This window comes from Tachysurus fulvidraco, chromosome 10, assembly GCF_022655615.1.
Source record: "Tachysurus fulvidraco isolate hzauxx_2018 chromosome 10, HZAU_PFXX_2.0, whole genome shotgun sequence".
Lineage (NCBI taxonomy): Eukaryota > Metazoa > Chordata > Actinopteri > Siluriformes > Bagridae > Tachysurus > Tachysurus fulvidraco.
Genome location: NC_062527.1, coordinates 24,151,616 through 24,175,065, shown reverse-complemented (window position 1 = coordinate 24,175,065; position 23,450 = coordinate 24,151,616). Strand labels below are relative to the sequence as shown.

Sequence of the window (23,450 nt, the reverse complement as noted above, 5' to 3'; positions counted from 1 at the left end):
TGTGTGTGTGTGTGTGTGTGTGTGTGTTACGCCCAGTCTAAGGGTGAAGGCGCAACATGAAAGGGTACGAGAAACGGTAACTGAAAGAAAAATATTTTAATGAGAAGAATCACCATGTCTTCAGGAGCCCACAAGGCTAAAGTAACAAACAAAAACAGCTCATTATTGTACCCTTTAACTTCCCTACTTGGCAAAGAAAAGAAAAGAAAAGAAAATACAATCACTTCCCTAACTCCCTGAGCAAATACACAATCGATAAAAGGTTCTAACAAAAATGGCATCGGTCTCCCTACCTCCCCAATAATACTATATTCAAATATTTACAGGTTAGTTAATAAGTCCAAACAGGGGCAATTCAGAATCAAAGTAAAAAAGAACAGGCAGGAGTCAGTATTAACAGGAATGGCTAAACACACAAATACAACAAACACACAATAGTAACTAGCAGCAAACAAGTAACACAATCACAGCAAGTGAGTCACAAAGCTAAAACAGGAAGGGGCGATGGAGCCTTTTATAGGCTGCAGGGAGTCAGCTGACCAGCAGGGTGTGGCACCAGGTAAACCTCAGGAACCAATCGGTGTTCATCCTGCACAGAAACACAGACACCTCCCAAAACAGAAAACAAAAATAGAAAATGACATAACAGTGTGTGTGTGTGTGTGTGTGTGTGTGTGTGTGTGTGTGTGTGTGTGTGTGTGTGTGTGTGTGTGTGTGTCAGACTAGGCCTAGACTGGTGGTTCTCAAACTTTTTCAGTGTACTGCCCCCCTTCTATACAGTGCATCCCTACTTGCCCCCCCCCCCCAAAAAAGTGAAAAATGATGACAAAAGAACATTCCAAAACTTAATATTTGAATTAAACAAAACATATCAAATTATACAATGTAGTGCTGTTGGTTAATAGCTTTATTTTTCTGAGATTTAATTACATGGAATTTATGATAAATTCATTATTTTATAAAATGTCATAAAGCCGGGGCCCCCTGGTACCATCTCAGGGGCCCCAGTTTGAGAACCACTAACCTAGACTACTTGTTCTGAGCAACAAACAAAGAAAAGAAAAAAAAAGAAATTAATTTGACATGGCACTCCCTGAAATCTTAAAGGTTAAATATTGCTTCTTTTTTCTATTTCTTTGTTTCTCTACCCAAAGCCTAGAAATCAAATATTCATAAATCAAATATGTTGTAATGTAAACAGTGTTGGGCAATAACACGTTACTGTAACGCAGGTACTTTTGACAGTAACTAATACTCTAACACATTACTTTTTAAATAAAGTAACTCTGTTAGCGTTACCATATGGTGCATTTGTCCGTTACTTCTCTCTCTCTCTCTCTCTCTCTCTCTCTCTCTCTCTCTCTCATTTTCTACCGCTTTATCCGAACCCGTTACTTTTTTAAATTAATTAATTTAGGCTAAAGTGTAGCCTACAGCCTATCCTGTTTACAGCAGCGACACATTGTAGGATTGGTGGATGCCAACCTGTAAACACCAAGATGCCGCACTGTGGCCGTGTTTCTGTTTATTCAAGTATGTGCAGCAGTAACGGCGAGTCGAGGCGAGAGCAAGACGAGTTTCTCTAAGTGGAAATATGCTCATTATTTCACTTTAGTTGAGTATAAAGACAAAAACCTTTTAGTCAAATGTAAGCTGTGTCTTTGTGGTTCGAAGGTCCGATCTACTGCGATAAACACCAACTCCAATCTGTCGAAGAAACAGCTTTTATGATGCATAAGCCACTTTAGTTTTTGATTCTAAATATATTATTCACCTTGTTTTGTTATTTATTTGTAGCGGGCCCCTGCTAGGTCCCCGCTGGCAGATATATAGATAATCCTGAAACTGAAAATATCAGAAATATTCCTGTGAAATCAGCGACGCAGGACAACTGTTGCTCATTCTCCAGTAACACGGATTATGTTTATTTTCAACTTCATTTTAACTTTGCATCTGCAATCATGAATCACTTTCTGTTATTTTTGTCTGCTTTGTATTGAAGCACAGGTTATATCCACATTTGGATAACAATTTCCATATATTCTTCAAAAGGTCTACTTTCACATAAATGCCTCACACATTTTACAAACATTAACTCAAACATTTGTATGAAACCAAAAACAAACATTTTCTCTTTAAATTCCATTTTTGGTCTAACATCAATCACGTTTATCCTTTTTCCTTTAAACACCCTAGAGAGTGTTCACCTGGAGGAGAGGGAATAGAAAGTTATCTTACCAACTTTCACTTTAGTTTGAGACCAAATCCTGTCCTACTTCTATTATCTTTATGTTGTTCACATGCAGCTGAAATACAATACAAGTAGGTGTCAGGGCTCAGCGCGGATCTGCGCTGACTTGTGGCCATGTGCATTTGTGTTTGTGTTTGTGTCACGTGATTGCCCCGTCTTCATGTGCTCCTCCCCGTCATCACACCTGCTCCCCATTGTGTGTGATTGTCCGTGTGTATATATGTGAGCCGCATTGCCTATGGCAGCGCGGCTTCATTAACATATTGTTAGTCCCCGTGTGTTGTGGTTATTGTTTGTCTTCCTCCTGTATTAAACCCCTTTCATTTGAAGCTATCCTGCCTACGGGTCTGTCTCCAAGCCACCTCTGCTAGGGTCCTGACAGTAGGTTTAGATGTTCTACATTAAAGTGCACTGGATATCATCTGGCTTCTGATTGTCTTTGGTCATGTTTCTGATGTCCATCTAGTGCACATTTTAATGAATGTTCATACACAATGTCATCATTGTTACTACTGAATAACTGAAAGCTATGACAACAATTTGTTCATTTCTACACAGGATTACAGAGTCACCATATCAAGTGGTTATTATATTATATTATATTATATTATATTATATTATATTATATTATATTATATTATATTATATAGCAACTTTTTACACACTAGTACAAACTGTCATTTAGAAACACTCCAGTAGTGCAGTCTTCATTTTTCTTCCTAATAGAACACAACATGAACCATTCCATATGAATGTATGGCAGAGCGACTGATCTTACAGCGCTGTTAAAAAGTTTTTGCCTCCTCCTGATCTCCTCTATTTCTTTATTATTATTTTTTAAGAAAACACTGAAACAACACAAGCATTGTACACTGGTGTTTAACCTGTTGGATATTAACAGACACAGCCCTGCCTCTCTCCCTGATCTCAGTGCAGCTTCCTCCATTACTACAAATATAATCTGTGCTGAATGTGAGATGAACCCTTTCAGTGTAAGTTTGACTTACATTCAACACCAAAAATGCCACTGAAATATTCAGGTTGAAATTAAACAAAAATAGAAAAAAGACGACCCAAAAAGAAGTAATAAAAGAAATGTTACTTGTTATTCTCTGTAACTGAGAATCTGACTGAACTGACAAACTCAACCGTTCTCTAGCAGTTCTGTTTGAGACTCAGGGTTCAGTAGACTTGTTGGCTCGAGGCTGGTTTATTCTGATCTAATGTGATTCCTACACTGGAAATGTTTTCTTTACTTTGGACAAATCATTAAGTACCATAATTCTATCAGCTGATAACTTCACTCAAAGTCCCATACTATTTTATTACTAATAACATTTTCACTCTGGAACAAAGTGAATCTGTTCACATTTTTTATTACATTTAATCATTTTTGTTTTGATTTGTTTTGATTTGATTTCTTTGTTTCTAACGCAGGGTGAAGATGATTTATTTAAATTCATTTACATGCATCACTTATGGGCAAATGAGTACAAAAAGTGGGCAGTAAACGGGAAATCAACTCAGTCATAATAAAACCATCTGATACCAGTCACAGAGATCAGACTTTGATGTTTGTTGTGAACATCTGCTGAAATGCTGGACCTGTATGATGACAGATGTTCCTCATAAAGTGACCACTGAGAGTATTGTAGTGAGTGTGAACCTTTTTGGTTTAAAAAATATATATATTTCAAGCACCCTTTGGTAGTTGCACTCTTTCTAACAAGTGGACCATTGATGTTTATTTGGATATGTCTTTCTCTCATTTCGTCCGTGTGGTGCGCGTGCCCGCTCGCGGTGTGAAGCGCGTTCGCGCTATTCTCCGAGATGCACTTGGCGGCGTTTTGTGCAGCTGAATTTTTTTTGGACGACCTTGTTAAGGCGGTAGGGTTTCCCAGCTTAGGCGGGGCGCCTTAACTGAAAAGCGCTGCGGGAAACACTGATATATAACTGTCATTTAAATATTAATATATGCAATAAATGAAGAAAAAGAAATCGAATTAGAAAGATAAATAGAACTAGAATTTCCTGAAGAATGGTGTTTGCACGTGGCAAATCTCAGCACTCGGTTGCTAGGGTGAAATTTTAGAAATTTCCCATTCAAGTCTATGGGACTTTTTTGGCCGCTTTTTCGTCAGCTGTGCGAACATCGTTGGTTGGATCGCTTATAAAAGTCATAGCACACCTCTCCCCAATGAGCCGGTCGATTTGACACCTCATTCATGGGTCTAGGACGGGGGTCGGCAACCTTAAACACTCAAAGAGCCATTTGGACCCGTTTCTCACAGAAAAAAAACAAAAAACAAAAGCATTGAAATGTCACTATTCGTATTACCAGAGTTGTACACAAACAAAAATATTAATGCAAACAATCCATTCAATACTAAATAAAAATAACATTTATTGATTTGGTCTTTGTCTTGTGAATATTTTTATTAATGACTGCATTCATTGGACACACTGTTTGTAGATAATGCACATGAACTGATTTGATTCAAGACTGGCATCATTACATCATGCATAAAATTTTGGTGTCCACTTTTGCCATTTTAAATAATACCATAACTTTTGGCTTACTATGTAGTCTAATAATATATAATATAAAACTATTATTCTTTTAAATTCTCACTGAGGGCTAAAACCCCTAAAGATGAAACCCTAGAACCGCCCCTATATGAAATCAATGAACTGTTACCTAGTAAACGAAATTTTATTTCTGCAGGCAAACAAAAAATATTTTGAACAGTTTGAAATAACCTTAACAAAAAAGACGCTGGGTTGAAGGTTACTTTCAAATAAAATGTTCAATGCCTAATTAAGTCCTCTTCGTATTCATGACATCAACATTTCACTTGCCGGCTGCAGCATTAGACATACTGGGAAGCCGCTCTCGTCAGCAGTGAAAGCAAATTAATCTTCGGCGGATTTCGCAAGTCGGGAGTTATGACGCATATTTTGAGCGAAAAAAAAAAGTTAAACACGGTTTATTTTAATGTTACAAGAGCATCATAATCTAAGAATTTAGAATTACATTTATTTTAAACTAACTAACTAAAATAAATCGTAATTAAATATTTATTTTCCAAATCTACAGGGAGCCGCAGCAGAGGGATGAAAGAGCCACTTGCGGCTCCGAAGCCACGGATTGCCGACCCCTAAAGCTGCGGGAAAAGTTACACGCAAGTTTTGTCCGGAAGAATAATAATCCGTATGCAAGATAACAAGAATGTTGCTTTGCAAGCACCATTAATTATCAGCAGTCAATGTAACTTGACTTAAGAATAATATAGATATATAAAAAAAAAACTTTAAAACTGAATATTTTGTGTTTCTGTGTCTGGGAAATAAACAAAGAGTAAATAAAAAGTTTCAGATTTTTTTTAAACCAAAAAAATAGATGTTCAATAAGTTTATTTTATGATGTTAATTAATTATATATAATGTGATTACTATTCAGTATCTAATGTAATATCCAAATTTCTGCACTAGTTCTAGCTCCCTGTCTGAGATCTTTTCCATATTAATTGCTTTGTACAAAAAAAAATCTGATTTTCTTGATCAGACTTCAGTCGGATGGATTTGATCTAAAAGAATCATCAGGGATTACATGAACACGTGAAGTCCAGCTCATGGAGCTCACATGTGTCTGTTATTACTCAAATACTCAAAGAATACTCAAATACTCAAAATATTCCAAAATACTCCAAATACTGTAAAACTGTAAAACTCTAACATATAAATATTACTATTGTGTTAAATGTTACAGTTTGATTAGACTTCATGATTATTCTGTAATTACTAGTAAATAAAAAAGTAAAGAGTACTGTATATATACATATATATTTTACTATGACCAAATTCTACAGACCCCAGATACAGTATTATATAAAATAAAGTCTAAAAGCAGAAGGTTATTTTCAGTAAACAAACATAACGGGAAAAATAACCGTCGTTCAGAAACTCACCTCCCAAAGCAGGCGCGAGGACACAAAGTGTCACACACACACACACTGCAGCCATCATCTTCCTCATCTTCATCATCCTTTATCATATAAACTTCAGACAGATTCATATGAATATTGACCCACTTATAACACACGTGTTGTGAGCTGATCTACACGCGCTAAATCGGGCTTTCCCTACATGAGCTTTAAACTGTTTCCGTGAACTGCGCATGCGCAGGACTCAAACGGAAAATACAGCTTTAACCTTTAGACAGTGATATCATCAGGAGTAACATCTAAAACCCCCACCCACACACCAATGATCACTGAACACAATATAACCAAATATAAGGTATTTATTCAATTTCCATTTATTAATTTGTGCGTGCGTGTTTTAAAGCATGTAATTAATATTAGGTTCAACTCTGAGAGTAATAAAAATCCCAGGAAAAAAAATCAGAGTAACATACAGAGAACTTTAAAGAGAAATTGATAAAGTTAAAGAAACTTAAAATGTAAGTTGAGACAATGGGCAGTGTTTTTATTATTATTATTATTATTATTATTATTATTATTATTATTATTATTATTATTATTATTATTATTATTATTATTATTATTATTATTATTATTAATGCCATAAACCAAAAATACAATGAGATATATTCTTTAAAGTACAAATACACAGCAACTAAATGAAAAGAAACAACAATAGCAGAGGACAAGAACAAAATTCTAAGAAACAAAAGGAAAAGGGAAAGGGTGCTACCCTATACATCATATCTGCTTACAATATTATAAGCTCGATTTGCCATTTTGCTTCGATAATTACACAAAACAGAACAATAAAGTTTGAAATCATTTATAAAGCAAAAAAATGGTTTCGATTCAGACCACTTCATTTAATAAATGTGAAATTTTCCCATTAATAATAACTATTGTATGAAATCTGCCTTCTCTTTTTCAATCCCGTGATCATTAAAGTGTATCATTATATCGAGTCCACTCAACTGCAATACAATGTTCAAATTTTTTCTTAATTAAATTCTCCATCTCAATCCAAAATATTTTTGTATGTATGCAATGGAAAAACAAATGAAAAATAGTTTCCTTTTCACCTTGACAGAAATTACAGGAGTAATCAATATCTAATTTAAAACCAGCACATGTTTTACCGGGTTTATTCTATGCATTATTTTAAAACAGACTTCTTTTACTTTATTATTAAAATCGAATTTATCCACCGTTCGCCAAGCTTTACGCCAATTCACATCCCCAAACACAGAAAAAATTCTGCGCCGATTCTGACTCTGAGCTGTAACCAGGGGGTATATTCATTCCCCAGCGCTGCCTCCCCGCCCCGTCATGCATGCTCACGGACAGGCGCGTGGGAAAAATTCTCCCAGAACAGAACCATCCCGCCAACACTAACTGTACAGTATGCTCGCTAAATTTCGTTTACGAAGTGGTCCTGACTGAAGTTTGGTAACTTTAGGGGGATGTCTAATGATAATGACACATACACTGATCTGGAGATTCCTTGGGCTTTTGACAAAAGCACCTGACCCTGAATTCACAAATCCCTTTGTAACCACATATTAAACTTCTTATTCGTTCTGTTAATCATTGGATTAAAGTTTATTGCGCAAATATTCATCTTTACATTTAACAGTTCCCAGATATGTTATTTGATTTCCAATTGGAATATTACAGAGATTGGGTAAATGACAATCTTTAAGAGGAAACAGAACTGACTTATTCACATTCATTCTTAGCCCTGATACATCTGAGAAATCTTTTATGCATTTCACTGCTTTACTGATTTCATTCCTATCTTTCACAAACAAGACAGTCATCTGCAAACTGACACAACTTAAATGTTTTTCCTTGTTATGTTGTAATTCCATGAAAATGTCCTTTTTATCTGGTTTTGGAATTAACGTAATAACACCTTGTCTTAAAGAAGTGGGCAATTCCCCCTTTTCAACAGATTCTGTGAAGAGAGCTAACAAAAAGGGAGCTAATTTATCTCTAAACACTTTATAGAACTCACTAACAAGTCCATCATTACCTGGAGAAAGATTATCTTTAAGGCTGACAATACACTCTGTAACTTCCTCTAATCTTAAATCACCATCACAAAACAATTTACAATCATCATCAATAACTTTGGCCTTGTGTTTAACACTATCCAGAAAGTCATTCAGATCAGGAGATACACAATTGGAAGTATACAGTACAGGTCTTTATAAAACTGAGTAACAAACTTTGATAGCTTATTTCCATCCTCTGTGACTGTATTATTAATTAACAAAGTGCTTATAGAAGTCAAGTCGCCATTCCTTTTCTCCATATTAAAGAAATACTTAGTATTTTTTTCGCCCTGTTCCAACCATTTCTGTCTTGACCTGATAAAAGCACCCTCTGCTTTTTCTTGATAAATGTTATCCAATTGTACTTGTAATGATGATACATCAAATCCTGTGCATTCAGATGACCTTTACTAGACAGGTGCATTATTTCTATTATAACACTAAATTCTTTTTGTCTTTTAACTGAAGCAATAGATTTACCCATTGAAATAGTTCCTAATTTTGTATCTCATTATTTCCCAATGTTTCCCACAAACTTTCGTTATTTTAGCCTGAGATCAGTGCTTATCTATTAACTTTCGTTTTTCGTAATTTTAACAATTGTTTTAAATATATCATAATTTAATAACTTTTTATTCAACTTCCAATAACCCATTTAGTTTAAATTCAGCTGGACCATGCATATTAATCAAAATTGATATACACTTATGGTCAGTTAAAACTGATGGCTCTATAGAAACAGTCTGGACATATTGTTCCAGTTCATGTGATATTAGGAAAAAATCAATGCGTGATTGTTTGGAATAATCTTTGTTGCTCCATGTATATATTCTTTTGTCTGGTTTTTTGAGGCGCCAAATGTCAACTAAACCTATACGGGTACATACATTCCTGATTTCACAACTTTCATAGCTTCTCGCTGGCCATCGATCCATAATTTCATCAAATACACTATTTAAATCACCCCCTCCCCTCCAAAGATTAAAATTAATTCCGATATTTGTGAAAAACGTTTCATTTAGCCATCTATTATTAGTAGCATATGAATTCACAAGAGTGTAATGAGTTTGATCAATGTTAACATGTATTATTACCATTCTTGGCTAAGAACCTGACCCTTGAACTTTCCCTTTAGTATAGCGACCCCTCCAGGCCTAGTGCTGAAATGTGAAAACCATATGTCATTTCCCCATTGACTTCTCCAGAACCTTTCATCTTCCTTACAAGTATGTGTTTCTTGATCGAAATAAAAATTGACACCCTTTCCTTTACAATATAAAAATAATGATTTCCTTTTCAAAGGATCACGTAAACCTCTGGCATTAATCGAAAAAACTGAAATAGACATGAAAACTTACACAAAAGATTAGTTCCTAAACTAGGGTCTTTAACTTGCTGTTGTCACATAAATATCTTCTATATAAACCTCTGCAATATATAATGAATATGTACACTGAAAAAACGAACTTTTTGGTGTAGTAAAATATATTAGGTTAACCCTAATAATTTCTACAAAGTAATATTAACATTTATTGAATACTAGATTTTCCTAAGTACAATTGTAAATAAATACACAATTAATTCATGTACAAAATGAACTGTGTGGGATTAGTAAGTTTTATTAGATATTTTATCGTATTATTTAACTGTTTTATAGGCACTGCACATAGACCTAAAAATACCAAGTAAATTTTAATCAAAAGCTTTAGTGCATTAAAGTCTGTGCATTGCGCATGCGCCATTGGACCCGCCATTACCCGCTTTTTGGATCAGAGGAGTGCTGTTTTACGTGGCTAGTTGTAGTATGGTGAGTTATTTTTACATTTCCTCTGTAATTAGCATCTTTTTTTTTTAAGTCTGTGAGCATTTGTATAGTTTTTGTTAGGTTATTTTGTTGTATAATACTTTACTTCAGTAAAATAACGTTAATGTTAGGGGTCAACGTTATACTTTTAACGGTAATGAGGCCTAGAACTTTCCATAGCCATTTACAAAGCATCGAGGCTCATACAGAAGTTTGTTTAAAACCAAACACATTTCCGTGGGTCGATGGTGATTTCATGACAAAACAGAAAAATATTTGATTTGAAATTTGCATTCCGTTTTTCTTAACGTTACACGTTATGCAATTATCTTACTAATCAGGCAGATTCGCATAGAAATACTTGATGCTGTGATCCAATTCGTTACATATACTGTAAATACGTAATATAAATGTATTCACTGAAAAACGGAACCATATTATTTTCTCTCATGGTAATGATATTTAAAGTACATGAATTTGATATTAGACATGAATAGATAACACGACACATTTAGTACTGTGTTCAAAATTTGCGGGTTCATAATGTGCTGCAAAGGGCGAGTCGTGAAGTTAGCGCGGATATGCTGCACGGGTCATGAAGTTAAAATATAAGTGTTGTAGTATAACTACCAGGACATCAGTGATGTGTGAGCTGAATTTGGTGACAGTATTTTTGTACTCGCTTTTCGGGTTTTGCACTTTGCAGACGGTCCCTTGGAATCTGTCTCTTAGGTGTTCGCACACAGAGACTTATGTATTTTGTCCAACGCGGAGGAAATCTGATATTGAGGAAATTTGTTGTAGCTGCCTCTCTACATTACTACGATAACAAAAGAGGTGTTATTTGTGTAGTAACAGCGTTTAGCTAGGAGTTATTGACTCTGGAATCTCCAATCTGTGAATATGCGGCCAACTTTACTTAAGTTAATAAAGCTGCTGCGCGCATTTTAATTTCAAATTAAAAAAGCTTGTCAAGTCAGACTCTCTAACCATTAGGCCACGACAGCCCCCATAAGTAATTAGTTGGTCTTAGCTGGTAGACTAACACATTGCTTTTTCATCAACTTTCAAAAATATGGCCTGAATACATAGAACAAGGTGACTCCAAAAACCCTGGGATGAACCTAAAAGTGATAAAATAAAACAGAAAGGCTAATGTTAGAGCAGAAAATATTCATCTTCAGATGTTTCATTATGTGATTGACATTGCAGTATAATTATTGCAGTATAAAAATGACTTAAGTCTGCATGCTGAACAACACTGCTTAGGTCTTAGATATACAGTACTGTGCAAAAGTCTTAGGCGTGCTAGTATCCCCCCCCCCCCAAGAGGTTTTAAGCCAGTTAAGTTTTTGCTTTGCTGTATTGTACCAGTAAGAATTTTCAGTTTACATTTTTAAACATTCATTTTGTCATTATTTGTAATAATCCAGTTAGATTTTTGTATGCACAAGGAGTCTGACAACAGCCGGTGCTACACACCTGATCTCATCAAATCTGTTTATTATTACATGAAAACTGAGACAAACTAAATTCAGAAGAACTTACCTGGCTTAAAACCTCTTTTGGGGGGTAAAAATACTAGCATGCCTAAGACTTTTGCACAGTTCAGTATGCGTTGACAACATTATTCTCTTCACAGAACCAAAGCATTGAGGTGAGACGTGAAGCTATTATCCGGAGCCTCATACTGTACCTTGGCGAAAAAGAAGAGGAACTTTTTGAAGAATGCCTGGTAAAGCTTTTTTTAAAATTGTTACCATAAAGTTAAGCCTGAAATAAGAGGCAGATAAATTCTTAATCTAATGCCAAATTCTTGTTAATTATATGCAGGAGGACAGTCACAGTGACACCATGCAACACATCCTTAAGATTCTTGTGGTCTATGGAGCTGGTGTAGAGGATTCAGTGGATGCATCTATTATTCTTGAAGGCCGGGAGATCCTAACCGGATGTCACAACGTGGCTAAAGCTTGTGCACTACTTATGGGGTTGATTTATGCCCTCAATCTTGCATACCCCAAAGCCCTGCGCTATACTTTTGAGGTGTTTCAAAAACTTTTTCTAGAACTGGATGGGATTAAGTTGTCCTCTAAAGTTCAAACTTTAAAGTCCAAGCTGCTGACTTAAAGTTTGTTTGTGATGGCAAGTTCTGCACATTATTGGATGCCATTACAACACCCCAACTCAGTGTTCCATCATGCATGTTCTGGTGAACCCTTTTCATAAATAATTATTTTGGTTGTTCTGTTGTTTTGAAATTGTTTCCCACACTTTGGTACATAATTTGTTCTTTTGCCATTTGTACTAAATTGAAATTTAGTAGCGTTTTCAGTTTTATACCTTATAACCACCTGGTCTTACTGTATTTTTTTTTTTTTTTTTTTTTTTTTCACAAACTTTTAACACGAAGAGAGACCAGACTTTAGAAGCATCAAGGTGTTTATACTGTGTTTTGAATTTACTTTATTCAAGGCAAATAGTGGTGGGAATTTGTTTTGTTAAAGTTATAATTTTTTGCCAGTTTTCATTTACTTTGAACTAGAGCATTTTTACATATTTAATAAACATCTTTAACATCTGTTGTATGCTATATATTTTGATACCATTGGGGAAAAATAAAAAATTGAATTGTATTTAACCATTGCGATTTGTGTTGAAAGCATAGACAAAGTGATTACATTTATTTGGTAATATCATTATTATTAATGTTTACTTAATTAACACTACAAAAGAAAATAAAAAAAAACAGTAAATGCAATCTACCCTAAAAAAGTAAATAAGATTTATTAAATATTTCTAGTACAGTAATGCTACACACTTTGAAAAAAAAACTAATAGAATTTACCTAAATAATTCAAACAAATCGAACTTTTAAAATAAAAATAATTAAGTAACATTTACTTATTTTTTTTAACAAACATTTCATGGATTACTAAGTAGATTTTAATTGATTTTGCTAGATAATTAATACTTGAAATTAGGCAGTAGATTTTACTTAAAAAAAGTTTGTGCAAATTGTTACGAGGATTTTTTTTAGTAAATTTTACAAGTTCGTTTTTTCAGTGTAACCGCCAGTAAATGCAGATTATCTACCGTTACATATGAACACTTTTTCAAACATTTTATAAGTAGATTGTATAGGTGCCATTCATAACATACTACAACTTGTTACCAATATAGCCTACATAAGTCGGCTGTCGCTTACATGAAAATAAGGAAAGTTGCTTGCTCCGATCAATATATGTTCCAGTTAACGAAACCTTAGGTAACTCAAACCTCGTTCTTATGTAAGCCTTATCACCTACAAAGTATGCTCTGTTTCCCTCTTTACGTGCCTTTTCTACAACAGGCCATAACTTGGTGTGTGCTTCTTTGTCTGCAGCAGTCAGATCCTCTTTGGAGCGAAAATGCTTTCTTTGTAAATATTCATTAGCTTTGGCAAATCTCCACACCAAGTCTCTTGCAGTCCGTGAAAGAAACCTGATGATTACTGGTCGCGATGTGATGTTGTTCTTCATCTCTGAAGGTTTGCCAATCCTGTGGACTATATCGATGGCACCTGTCACATGTGTGCACTGGGCTTCTGGAAGGATCTCTCTGCATATTTCTTTCACAACCGCTTTAACGTCTTCTTCTGATCTCTCGACGACTCCGTAAAGGCACAAGTTCCATCGCCTGTTATATCGCTCAGCATCATTCAGCTTCTGTTCCATTACTTGAATCTTTTTTTGAGATTCCACACACTGTGTTTTAAGACATACATTGTCCTTCTTTATATCAGCGATTTCTTGATAAAAGTCCTCAAGTGACTTTAAGTCCTTCGATTTGTAGAGTGTTTTGTAGAGCTCTTTGATCGATTTTGGCCGTCAGAACGCGGATAATGTTCTCTTGCATCTCAGCCAAAGATGGTTCATTCTCCCCATCATTCTTAACTTTCTTTGGTGGACGTTTCTCTGGAGTATTGGGGTTGGTGTTACAGGTACCTCCAGACGCTTTACAGGCATAAGAATGAAGATCCTTATGATTCAGTCTCCATCTCCACAGAGTCCTCCATCTCCATAATCCGAACACAAATCAGTTGTTAAAAGTCTCCAAAAGTGTCTTTACAAATGTATCGCTAACAATGTTTGGCAACCATGCAGTTTAAAACTTCTTATAATAAGTGGACCCCATATTTCTGTCTCAGCTCAAAACACCACAACCGCTCACGTCACCATCTTGGCAATGTGTTGTTGGGCCTCGCGTTTCTTCATTCGCACCCCCCTACCCCCCCTCCAGCGAGGTGCAACCATTTAATGATGTTGAATGCAATGTCTTTATTTGAGGCTTTTGCAGTAAGGGGATTCTGCCTGAATAAAGATGAATTTCAATAATGCAGCAATACAACCTGGAAGTTAGATCTGGAGGATAATGGGAATTTTTTTTTTTTTTATAAATATTTTTTCCATCCCTCCCTCCTACCTACTTCCTAAGACAGCTTACTCTTCAAAACAAGAACTAACCCAATTAAATCCTACTCAAGCTGAACTGTTTGGTCATAAACTGGGAGTAGATAATATATAAACATCTGCAAATGATGCAGGATTCTAGATGGGGACTTCTTCCAAAATAAACTGTGCAGGGAGGAAGGAGCCTGGAGAACTCCACTGGGAAATCCTACACGCAGCTGATCGATTGCCAGGTCGCCGCACTTCTGCTGAGTCGAAGGTTCGGAGTTCCACTCGAGCCTGAACGTGTGTTTCCGATGTGTATTCAGTGCAATTTCCCCTTGAGCCAGTCCTTGGTTATCTGATTCAGAGGGAATATAAAAGTAAAGAGCATAAATCTGTGACAAGAACAAGGACTTTTGTTTGAGTTGCTTGATATATATGCATGAGGTTTCATAGTAGTAGAGGATTTGTGGCTTTAAAATGGTGTGGATATTTTTTTTATTGGCAATAGGCACTACATTGTTATTCTCAAAATGTCACTAATTTTGACTCTAGAATGCAGTTTCTGAAGTTTCTGGCTTATACACAGCATTGGGGCAAATAAATACATGATTCATTGGAAGATGAATGAAAGAAGGTAAAACCTTTAAAATGACAAAAACACAATAGGAGAAATCTAGTTGACTCCACAAACATGTTACATCTTAGCTGACCTTTGAGAGGATGATGTGTCATCATCACATGATGCAAGCAAGGGTTAGTTAGCAGCAAAGATGATGGAGGCTACAATGTGCAAGCGAATGTGAATCTAACAATCTTACAGACAAATGAATCAAACATCTGGAAACATTTTGTCTCCAGGAAGACAGATACCCTTAAACAGTGGGTGGGTGATTTAAAAAAAACTTTTTTTTAAAATGCACACATTTAAAAATGAGGGTCCCCACCAACAGCAGCCTCACAGCGGTGTAAGCAGAGTATGTTCTGGGCCAGGCAACAAAACAGTAGGGTCCACATAAATCCACATCACGGAAAAAAAAAAACAACAAATTGTCTTCACTGGCTCATAGCAAAAAACTACTAAAATAAAAATTAAATGGGAGAGAGGAGCGGCAGCCAAACCCACCAGCATGCCCTTTCAACCGGAAGTCATCTTTCAACTTAACATCCATGAAAGCTGTGCTAAAAGACATTCCTAAAGTAGTGGTATACCTGGATGATATTTTGCTGACTGGGAAGGACGATAGGGAGCATTTGAGGACGTTAGATCAAGTGTTGCACTGGCTGGAGGAGGCCGGACTGAGGTTAAGGTGCATGGAAGTGCAACTTCATGGAAAAGGAAGTCACATTCCTGGGACAGAGTGGATGCAACAGGGGTTCATCCTGTCCCTGAAAAAGTTCAGGCAGTCAAAGATGCACCAACACCAACTTCAGTAACAGAGCTTAAATCTTACCTGGGACTGTTGAATTATTATAACCATTTCCTACCAAAGCTCTCAACACTTCTAGCACCTCTGCACAAACCGCTGAAGAAAGATGTCACCTGGGGTTGGAGAGAGGAACAAGAGAAAGCTTTTCACCAATCTAAAGAGTTACTACAGTCAAGTCAAGTGTTAGTACACTATGACACACAAAAATAACTTATACTTGCATGTGGCGCTTCACCGTTTGGAGTTGGAGCTGTTTTAGCACACCGAATGGAGGAAGGAGTGATGCAGCTGACTTTGCACCTTATAAAAAGGACAGCGGGAGCTTAGTGTTAAAGATGGTTGTGTGCTGTGGGGAGCACATCTTATCATTCCTGAGAAACGACTTTCATTGTTGTTGGACCAACTGCATCAGTGTCATCCAGGGATGTCGAGGATGAAAGGCCTGGCGAGGAGCTACCTGTGGTGGCCTAAACTGGATGTGGACATAGGAACAGAGAAAAGCTCGTGTGCACCACTTCATCCGTGGGAGTGGCCAAGGAAGCCCTGGAGACGTGTGCATATGGATTATTCTGGTGCATTTATGGGTAAAATGTTTCTAATCTTAATCGACACACATTCTAAGTGGATAGATGCAAACCCCCTGAGTTCAGCAATGACAGCTGTCACTCTTGAGTGCCTGAGGAACAGTTTCAGTGTGCATGGCGTTCCTCAAGTCATGGTGTCAGACAATGCTCAGTGTTTTATGAGTGAGTCATGTAAAGAATTCATGTCCAGAAATAGAATAACACGTGTTACTGCTGCTCTGTATCATCCATCATCAAATGGCTTGGCTGAGAGAGCCGTACAGACCCTCAAAGACCTTTTAAAAAAAAGCTCAGAGGACACCATTGAGACCAAGTTACACCATGCATTGTTCAGTTATCGAATAGCACCTCAGTCTACAACAGGGTTATCACCTGCAGAAATGATGATGGGAAGGAAGTTGAGATGCTCACTCGACAGAATACATTCAGATCTCAACAATAAAATTGAACCAAAGCAACAGAGTCAGAAAGAACAACATGGTAAACAGACCAAGATATTGTGAAGTGGGAGATAACGTGTATACCAGGAACTTTGGTAATGGACCAAAATGGGTGCAAAGAGAAATTACAGAGATCACAGGACCTGCATCACAGAGTGAGTCTGGAAAATGCTCAAGTAGTACATCGGCATGTCGACCAGCTGTTTAGTTGAGAAAAGAAAGAGGTTCTAAATTGTTTCCCAAGCTGATGTTCTAGTTCAACCACAAGGATTGGTAGAAACTGTAGGGTTTGATGCCACAGATCCTGAACCAAGACTTACAAAACCAGAGTTGGTTGGTACAGAGGAGACAAAGCAGTCTGAGAGTTCACAAACAGGTTCTGTGAGACGTTCAGCAAGAAAATTACCAGAATATCTTAAAGACTTTGTGAAATAATAATAAAAACAACAAAAAAAAACATTTCATAACAAGGTGTTGAGATGTTTCAGAAAGTTATGTTGAGGTTGTTAGTACTACATTTCTACAAATTATGTGTTGGAAATAATTTAAGTGGAAGTTTTCAAGTTAAGGGGGGAAGGATATTATATGTTGGGTTATAACTAATAATGACCAGTAGAGGTCAGTAGTGGTGTGTGTATGAGGATGTGATGCACTGACGAAGTCTGCAGTGTGTATGTTGGAAGCTGCACGAAGCTGCAAATGTCTGTTACCTCGTTAATAAATTAAAGCTATAAACGGAATGACGTCTTTGTTTTTGTATACAAGATACAACAAGGGGCAATCCAGAACCAAAGTCAAAAGGAACAGGCAGGAGGCAGTATTAACAGGAATGGCTAAACACACGAATACAACAAACAACTCTCACACAATAGTAACTAGTAGCAAACACAATCACAGCATTGAGCCACAAAGCTAAAACAGGAAGGGGTGGTGGAGGCTTTTATAGGCTGCAGGGAGTCAGCTGACCAGCAGGGTGTGGCACCAGGTAAACCTCAGGAACCAATCGGTGTTCATCCTGCACAGAAAAACAGACACCTCCCAAAACAGAACCCCCCCCCCCATACATTGCATCCCTACTTTTGACAGTAACTAATACTCTAACGCATTACTTTTTAAATAAAGTTACCATATGGTGCTTTGTCCCTGTGTAACCTACAGACTAACCTGTTTACAGCAGGGACACATTGTAGGATTTGTGGATGCCACCCTGTAAACATGAAGATGCCGCACTGTGTGCATGTTAACGTTTATTCATGTATGTGCGGCAGTAACGGCGAGTCAATGTGAGAGCAAGACGAGTTTCTCAAAGTGGAAATATGCTCATCATTTTACTTTAGTTGAGAATAAGGACAAAAACCTTTTAGTCAAATGTAAGCTTCAAGATTCACACAGAAAACAATCAAGTTCTGTGGAGGAAAAACCATGGTTTGGGGTTACATTCAGTATGGGGGCATACGAGAGATCTGCAGAGTGGATGGCAACATCAACAGCCTGAGGTATCAAGACCTTCTTGCTGCCCATTACAAAGCACAGGAGATGGTATGTAATAGATGGATGGATGGATGGATGGATGGATGGATGGAAAATCAAGGCATGATAAAATTTTATTTTGGTAAAATAAGCGTAATCTAGAGGCCTTTGTCTTTCATCTAAGCCACTTCTGATTCCAAATCATCAACTAGAAGTCAAGTTATTATCTGCTGTTCCTACAACTTGGATAGGTGACAAGACTTTTGTCAGGGAGTGTATGGATAAATTTAAAGTAATTAAATATTTCAATATGTTTATGCATTACAGGATTCCTAAAGCAAATATTTTATAGATATAATTGACATATCCCCCCCCCCCCTTATAGATTCAGTGTGTGAACCTGCACAATATGGTTCCATATCAAATGCCTTGGGATGACAGGAGCACAAATACCGAGCGGACATATCCCTTGGTGTTGTGTATTGTGCATTGAGCTAAAGCAAGTACAGAGACCATAGAGTTTAACAATATGTGTAATAGCTCTTATATAAGCAGCAGGATTACATACTGTATGTCTGACAAAAGCTGATTTACACATTGAAGTTTACATCACAGTGAAATGTATATTGTTGTATATTGTTTATAATGCAAACAATAAAAATAATCAAAAAGCAAGGTTTCTCAAAATAAGTGTTGTAGTGTAACTATCAGGACATCAGTGGTGTGTGAGCTGAATTTGATGACAGTACAGTGTATTACAGTGAAGTTTTTTTTTATTATGAATAAAAATAAAAATTATACAAAAAGACATTTCTCCCAAGTAAGTGTTGTAGTATAACTATCAGTGATGTGTGAGCTGGTGACAGTACAGTGTATTACAGTGAAGTTATTGACTGTTTTTTAGTATTCGCTTTTCGGGTTTTGCACTTTGCAGATGGTCCCCTGTCTGTCAGTCGGCTGCACGTAGAGATTTGTGTATTTTGTCCAACGGAAAGCTGATTTTGAGGAGAATTGTGTTGTAGCTGCTTCTCTACATTACTACAATAGAAAAGAGGTGTTATTTGTGTAGTAACAGCGTTTAGCTCAGAAGTTATTGACTCGGGAGTCTCCAATCTATGAATATGCACAAACTTTACTTAAGTCTGCTTAAGCATGACACCAGCTTCTGTTGATGAAGTAAACTCTCCTCCCTGTAAACGCTCGGTGAAGTTGGTACACGACATCTGTCGGGGGAGGGAGGGGGGATTCAAATAAAAATTAACCAATTACAACGAAGTTTTGGGAGTTAAAAAAATGCGATGCAGTTAAAGGGGAAGAAAAGACGAGGGTAAATTATGGACGTTTTCAGCAGCAAAACAAGCGGGTATACCGGCGGGTATACGCTAATATTAAGCCATAGAAGTCGTTATGCGCAAACAGCCCTGTGGAAAAAGTAAGCATACTGCGTATACGTGCGTATGGCCCCAACTACACCACTGACCAACGCATTTAAGGGCATTAATGGGAATATTAAAGTATGTTCTTTAAAAAAGTAACAAAAAAGTTACTTTTAGCCATGGGCGCTAGCCCCTTTTTAGGATTGCTTCGCCTTCAGCACCCCTAAAAAGGAGCTCAGCACCACTAAAACTTGGAGTAAGAAATGTTGTTATTCTAAAATTTTTGTTCATCTTTTACAAGGGTAAATAATGTCCAAAACACACTCAGTAGTTTGTGGTTAAAAATGTATGTGTTAAGGATGAAAATGTAAACATCTCCCTTAGCAAATGGTGTCATCCTCTATTTTAGTCCAGCGGGTCGCCGCCGCTGTGGAGTAGCACAGGACCTGGGTGGCTCGTCCATAGTCATAAACGGAGAGAGGTAGCACCGGTTACAATGTTCTTCCACAAGACACAAGCAGTTCTGTCTGTTTATTAACTGCGTGAAACAAAAACAGCAGCACGACAAATAAACTGCGTACCTGTGTAGTGTGTACGTGTGTCTCTGTTGGTAAAGTTTATCGCTAATTTGTAAATAATTTACAGAAGATAAATTACATTTTGTTGTCCAAGTACCTGTTACTTTGTTCAATGACAATAAAGTTGAATCTAATCTAACCGATCTGATGACTGTTGATACAAAAGGAGGCACATGGAGTTAACGGTCAGGAAAACCAGCTGAGTGAAGAAGGTTTTGTGTTTGTTACAGGGGGCTGTGTGTGTGTGTCTGTGTGTGTGTGTGTGTGTGTGTGTGTGTGTGTGTCTGTGTGTGTCTGTGTGTGTGTCTGTGTGTGTGTCTGTGTGTGTGTCTGTGTGTGTGTGTGTGTCTGTGTGTGTGTCTGTGTGTGTGTCTGTGTGTGTGTGTGTGTGTGTGTGTGTCTGTGTGTGTGTGTGTCTGTGTGTGTCTGTGTCTGTGTGTCTGTGTGTGTCTGTGTGTGTGTGTGTGTGTGTGTCTGTGTGTGTGTGTGTGTGTGTCTGTGTGTGTGTGTGTCTGTGTGTGTGTCTGTGTGTGTGTGTCTGTGTGTGTGTCTGTGTGTGTGTCTGTGTGTGTGTGTGTGTGTCTGTGTGTGTGTCTGTGTGTCTGTGTGTGTGTGTGTGTGTGTGTGTGTGTGTGTGTGTGTGTGTGTGTGTCTGTGTGTGTGTGTGTGTCTGTGTGTGTGTGTGTGTGTGTGTGTGTCTGTGTGAACTCTCACAATTAAGCTGGTGTTCTGGAAAGGTCTCAAAAAAAAGAAAAAAAAATCTGGATTTTGGAGTTAGTCGAATCGATGTTAAAATAGTTAAGTTATTTTTCAATAGACATATTTTTTGTTTTTGTGTGAAAAGAGGGTGGGTGGTGGCAGTGGGGCTCATTGGGTGCTCAGCACCCCTAAAGCTCTGACCCTAGAATCACCCCTGCTTTTAACAGTAATGCATTACTTTTCAGTGTAAGCAATCACAAAGTAATTGAGTTTTGTATTAGTGAATTTTGAATTAAAGTAATTAGTAACTGTAACTAGTTACTTTTTCTTAGTAACTAGCACAACACTGCTGTGGTTAGACGTCTTCCTACTAAACATGCAGGTTTTGTTGTTAAAAGCATGAAATTTGAAATTCGTGCCCAATTCTGTTACCACATTAAATTTAAAATGTAAAAGACAACATGAGGGTTAAAACTTTTTCGTGGTCATTTGGTCTGAGATCCTTGTCTTCATGCTGCTGTAAAGAAAAAGAGAAACATTACTGACACAAACATGACCATTCATTATAATGCAATTACATTAAATCACATAATAAACAGGAAACGGGGCTGAAGGATTGATCAATTATTATTACATGTTAATAATAATAATTAAAATAATAAATTAATTTAAAATAAGTGCAATTACTGATATGGTGCAGTATGGTTGCTCAGGAACATGACTTCAAATGACAAACCCGCTAAATAAAACCCCCTCCTGTCATGTTACTAATAAACTACAAAGAGTAAACTCTTCTGTCCTGAAGACTTCACCATGAACACATTCAGCTTTAAAATATTAATGCATTACAACCTTAGTTGATGCCATTCTTGTGTCCATTCGCACATTCTTCCTCATGTCCATTCGCATGTCCACTCGCTTCCAGATCAGCTGTAAATACACACAGGTGTACACACACACACATGTAAGTAATTAAATAAACCATACTTCCTCTGTTGAGTTTTAAAATGTAGAACACAATTTTCTGTTCTCGTGCTTCTTATTAGATAAGACTTGATTAGAATAGATTTAACTTTATTTATCATTGTGCAGAATACAGGAACAGGACCAGTGGGACAGCTCGTATACTTACCAGCTGCTTGTTTTTATCCAAACAGAATCATTACACAATGTCCACATACCTGCAGGAGCTGGAACATATGCCACATTTCCATCCACAGCTTGTTGTTCATTTGTTGTTATGTTCAAGAAAGCTGGACAGACTAAAGTACATAAGGAAGAGAAGAGATTAAATGTATTGATGTCAGGTGAGATATTCCAGAGTTAGAGCAGCAATACTCACCAATATATTTCATGGAATAAAGAATATAGATGACACAAGCAACCCCAACCAGCACCAACAGAACTCCAATCACTGCTCCAATGCTAACACTCGAAGCTACGGAGCAGTCAAAGCAATCTTGCAACAATAAGAATAAGAGCAATGTAAGAGATCACACCTTTTACATTTTCACATTCATTTGTCTTTCTTTACACCACTGTGTTTTTATTGATACGGGCTGTAAGTAGAATAACTCGGCTCAGTAACGATGCTCCACTTACCTTCACCTACAATTATAGGATTCTTCAGAGTGATGTGATTCACATAACAAGTGTACAGTGGTTTTTCATCCTCCAGGATCTTCACACTCTTCCTCAGCTGGTATGTGCCATCACCATTGGGTCTGACTCCTGAAGATACTACCAGATGTTCAGGCAGGGAAGTTGTGGACTTTCTCACCCGCATCTCCACATCTGGAGGGTAGAAACCTGTGGCCAGGCAGGTCAAGGTCAGCTTTTTGCTGTTAGTCACTGATCTCTTTGTAAGTAGATGCACCTCTGGGGGAGCTGGAAGAAGATATAAAGTTCATTTTCCTTCTTAATTTATCAAGATGAATGTGACTCAAGAAAAAGCTCTTGGATACTCACAAAATTTACTCAGTTCTTGTTGTCCATAGTCCATGAACTTGGTGAGCCAGTCCACACACTCTTTCTCCAGGTAGCTCTTGGTGTATGTGTTAAGGATGGACACTTCATCCCATTTCCTTTTGGTCGGCTCAGCAGCCTGAACTGGAGCGATCCACCTCGAGTTTTTATCATCAAAGGAGAGGAACTCAGCACCATCGTAGCTGTACTCATCAATTCCTCTCACATATTTACTATTTCCGTTTTCAGCTTCAACCACACAGCCATGTCTCCACTGAAGAACATGAAGGTCTGAAATGGAGACAGTGCAGTAAAGATAAGAACTGTGTGACATTAAGAATCATAAAGAAATGACATCTGACATTTAATGAGTAATGATG

At 37.2% G+C, this 23,450-nt stretch overlaps 1 protein-coding gene across 2 annotated transcripts in view; it reads right to left on the bottom strand.

Moving 5' to 3' along the window:
• The window catches only part of LOC125145677 (major histocompatibility complex class I-related gene protein-like), a 36,032-nt gene that overhangs the window by 5,339 nt on the left and 7,243 nt on the right, over positions 1-23,450 (bottom strand). The window contains exons 3-7 of one of the 2 annotated variants that reach the window (XM_047819490.1): positions 23,074-23,361; positions 22,708-22,992; positions 22,448-22,564; positions 22,287-22,367; positions 21,958-22,035 (exon numbers count right to left, since the gene is read on the bottom strand). In XM_047819490.1, the coding sequence (XP_047675446.1) occupies positions 21,959-22,035; positions 22,287-22,367; positions 22,448-22,564; positions 22,708-22,992; positions 23,074-23,361 (848 nt within the window). In that variant the 3' untranslated portion in view covers position 21,958. The remainder of the gene's footprint in view (positions 1-21,957; positions 22,036-22,286; positions 22,368-22,447; positions 22,565-22,707; positions 22,993-23,073; positions 23,362-23,450) is intronic. The other variant, XM_047819491.1, reaches the window with a different exon arrangement.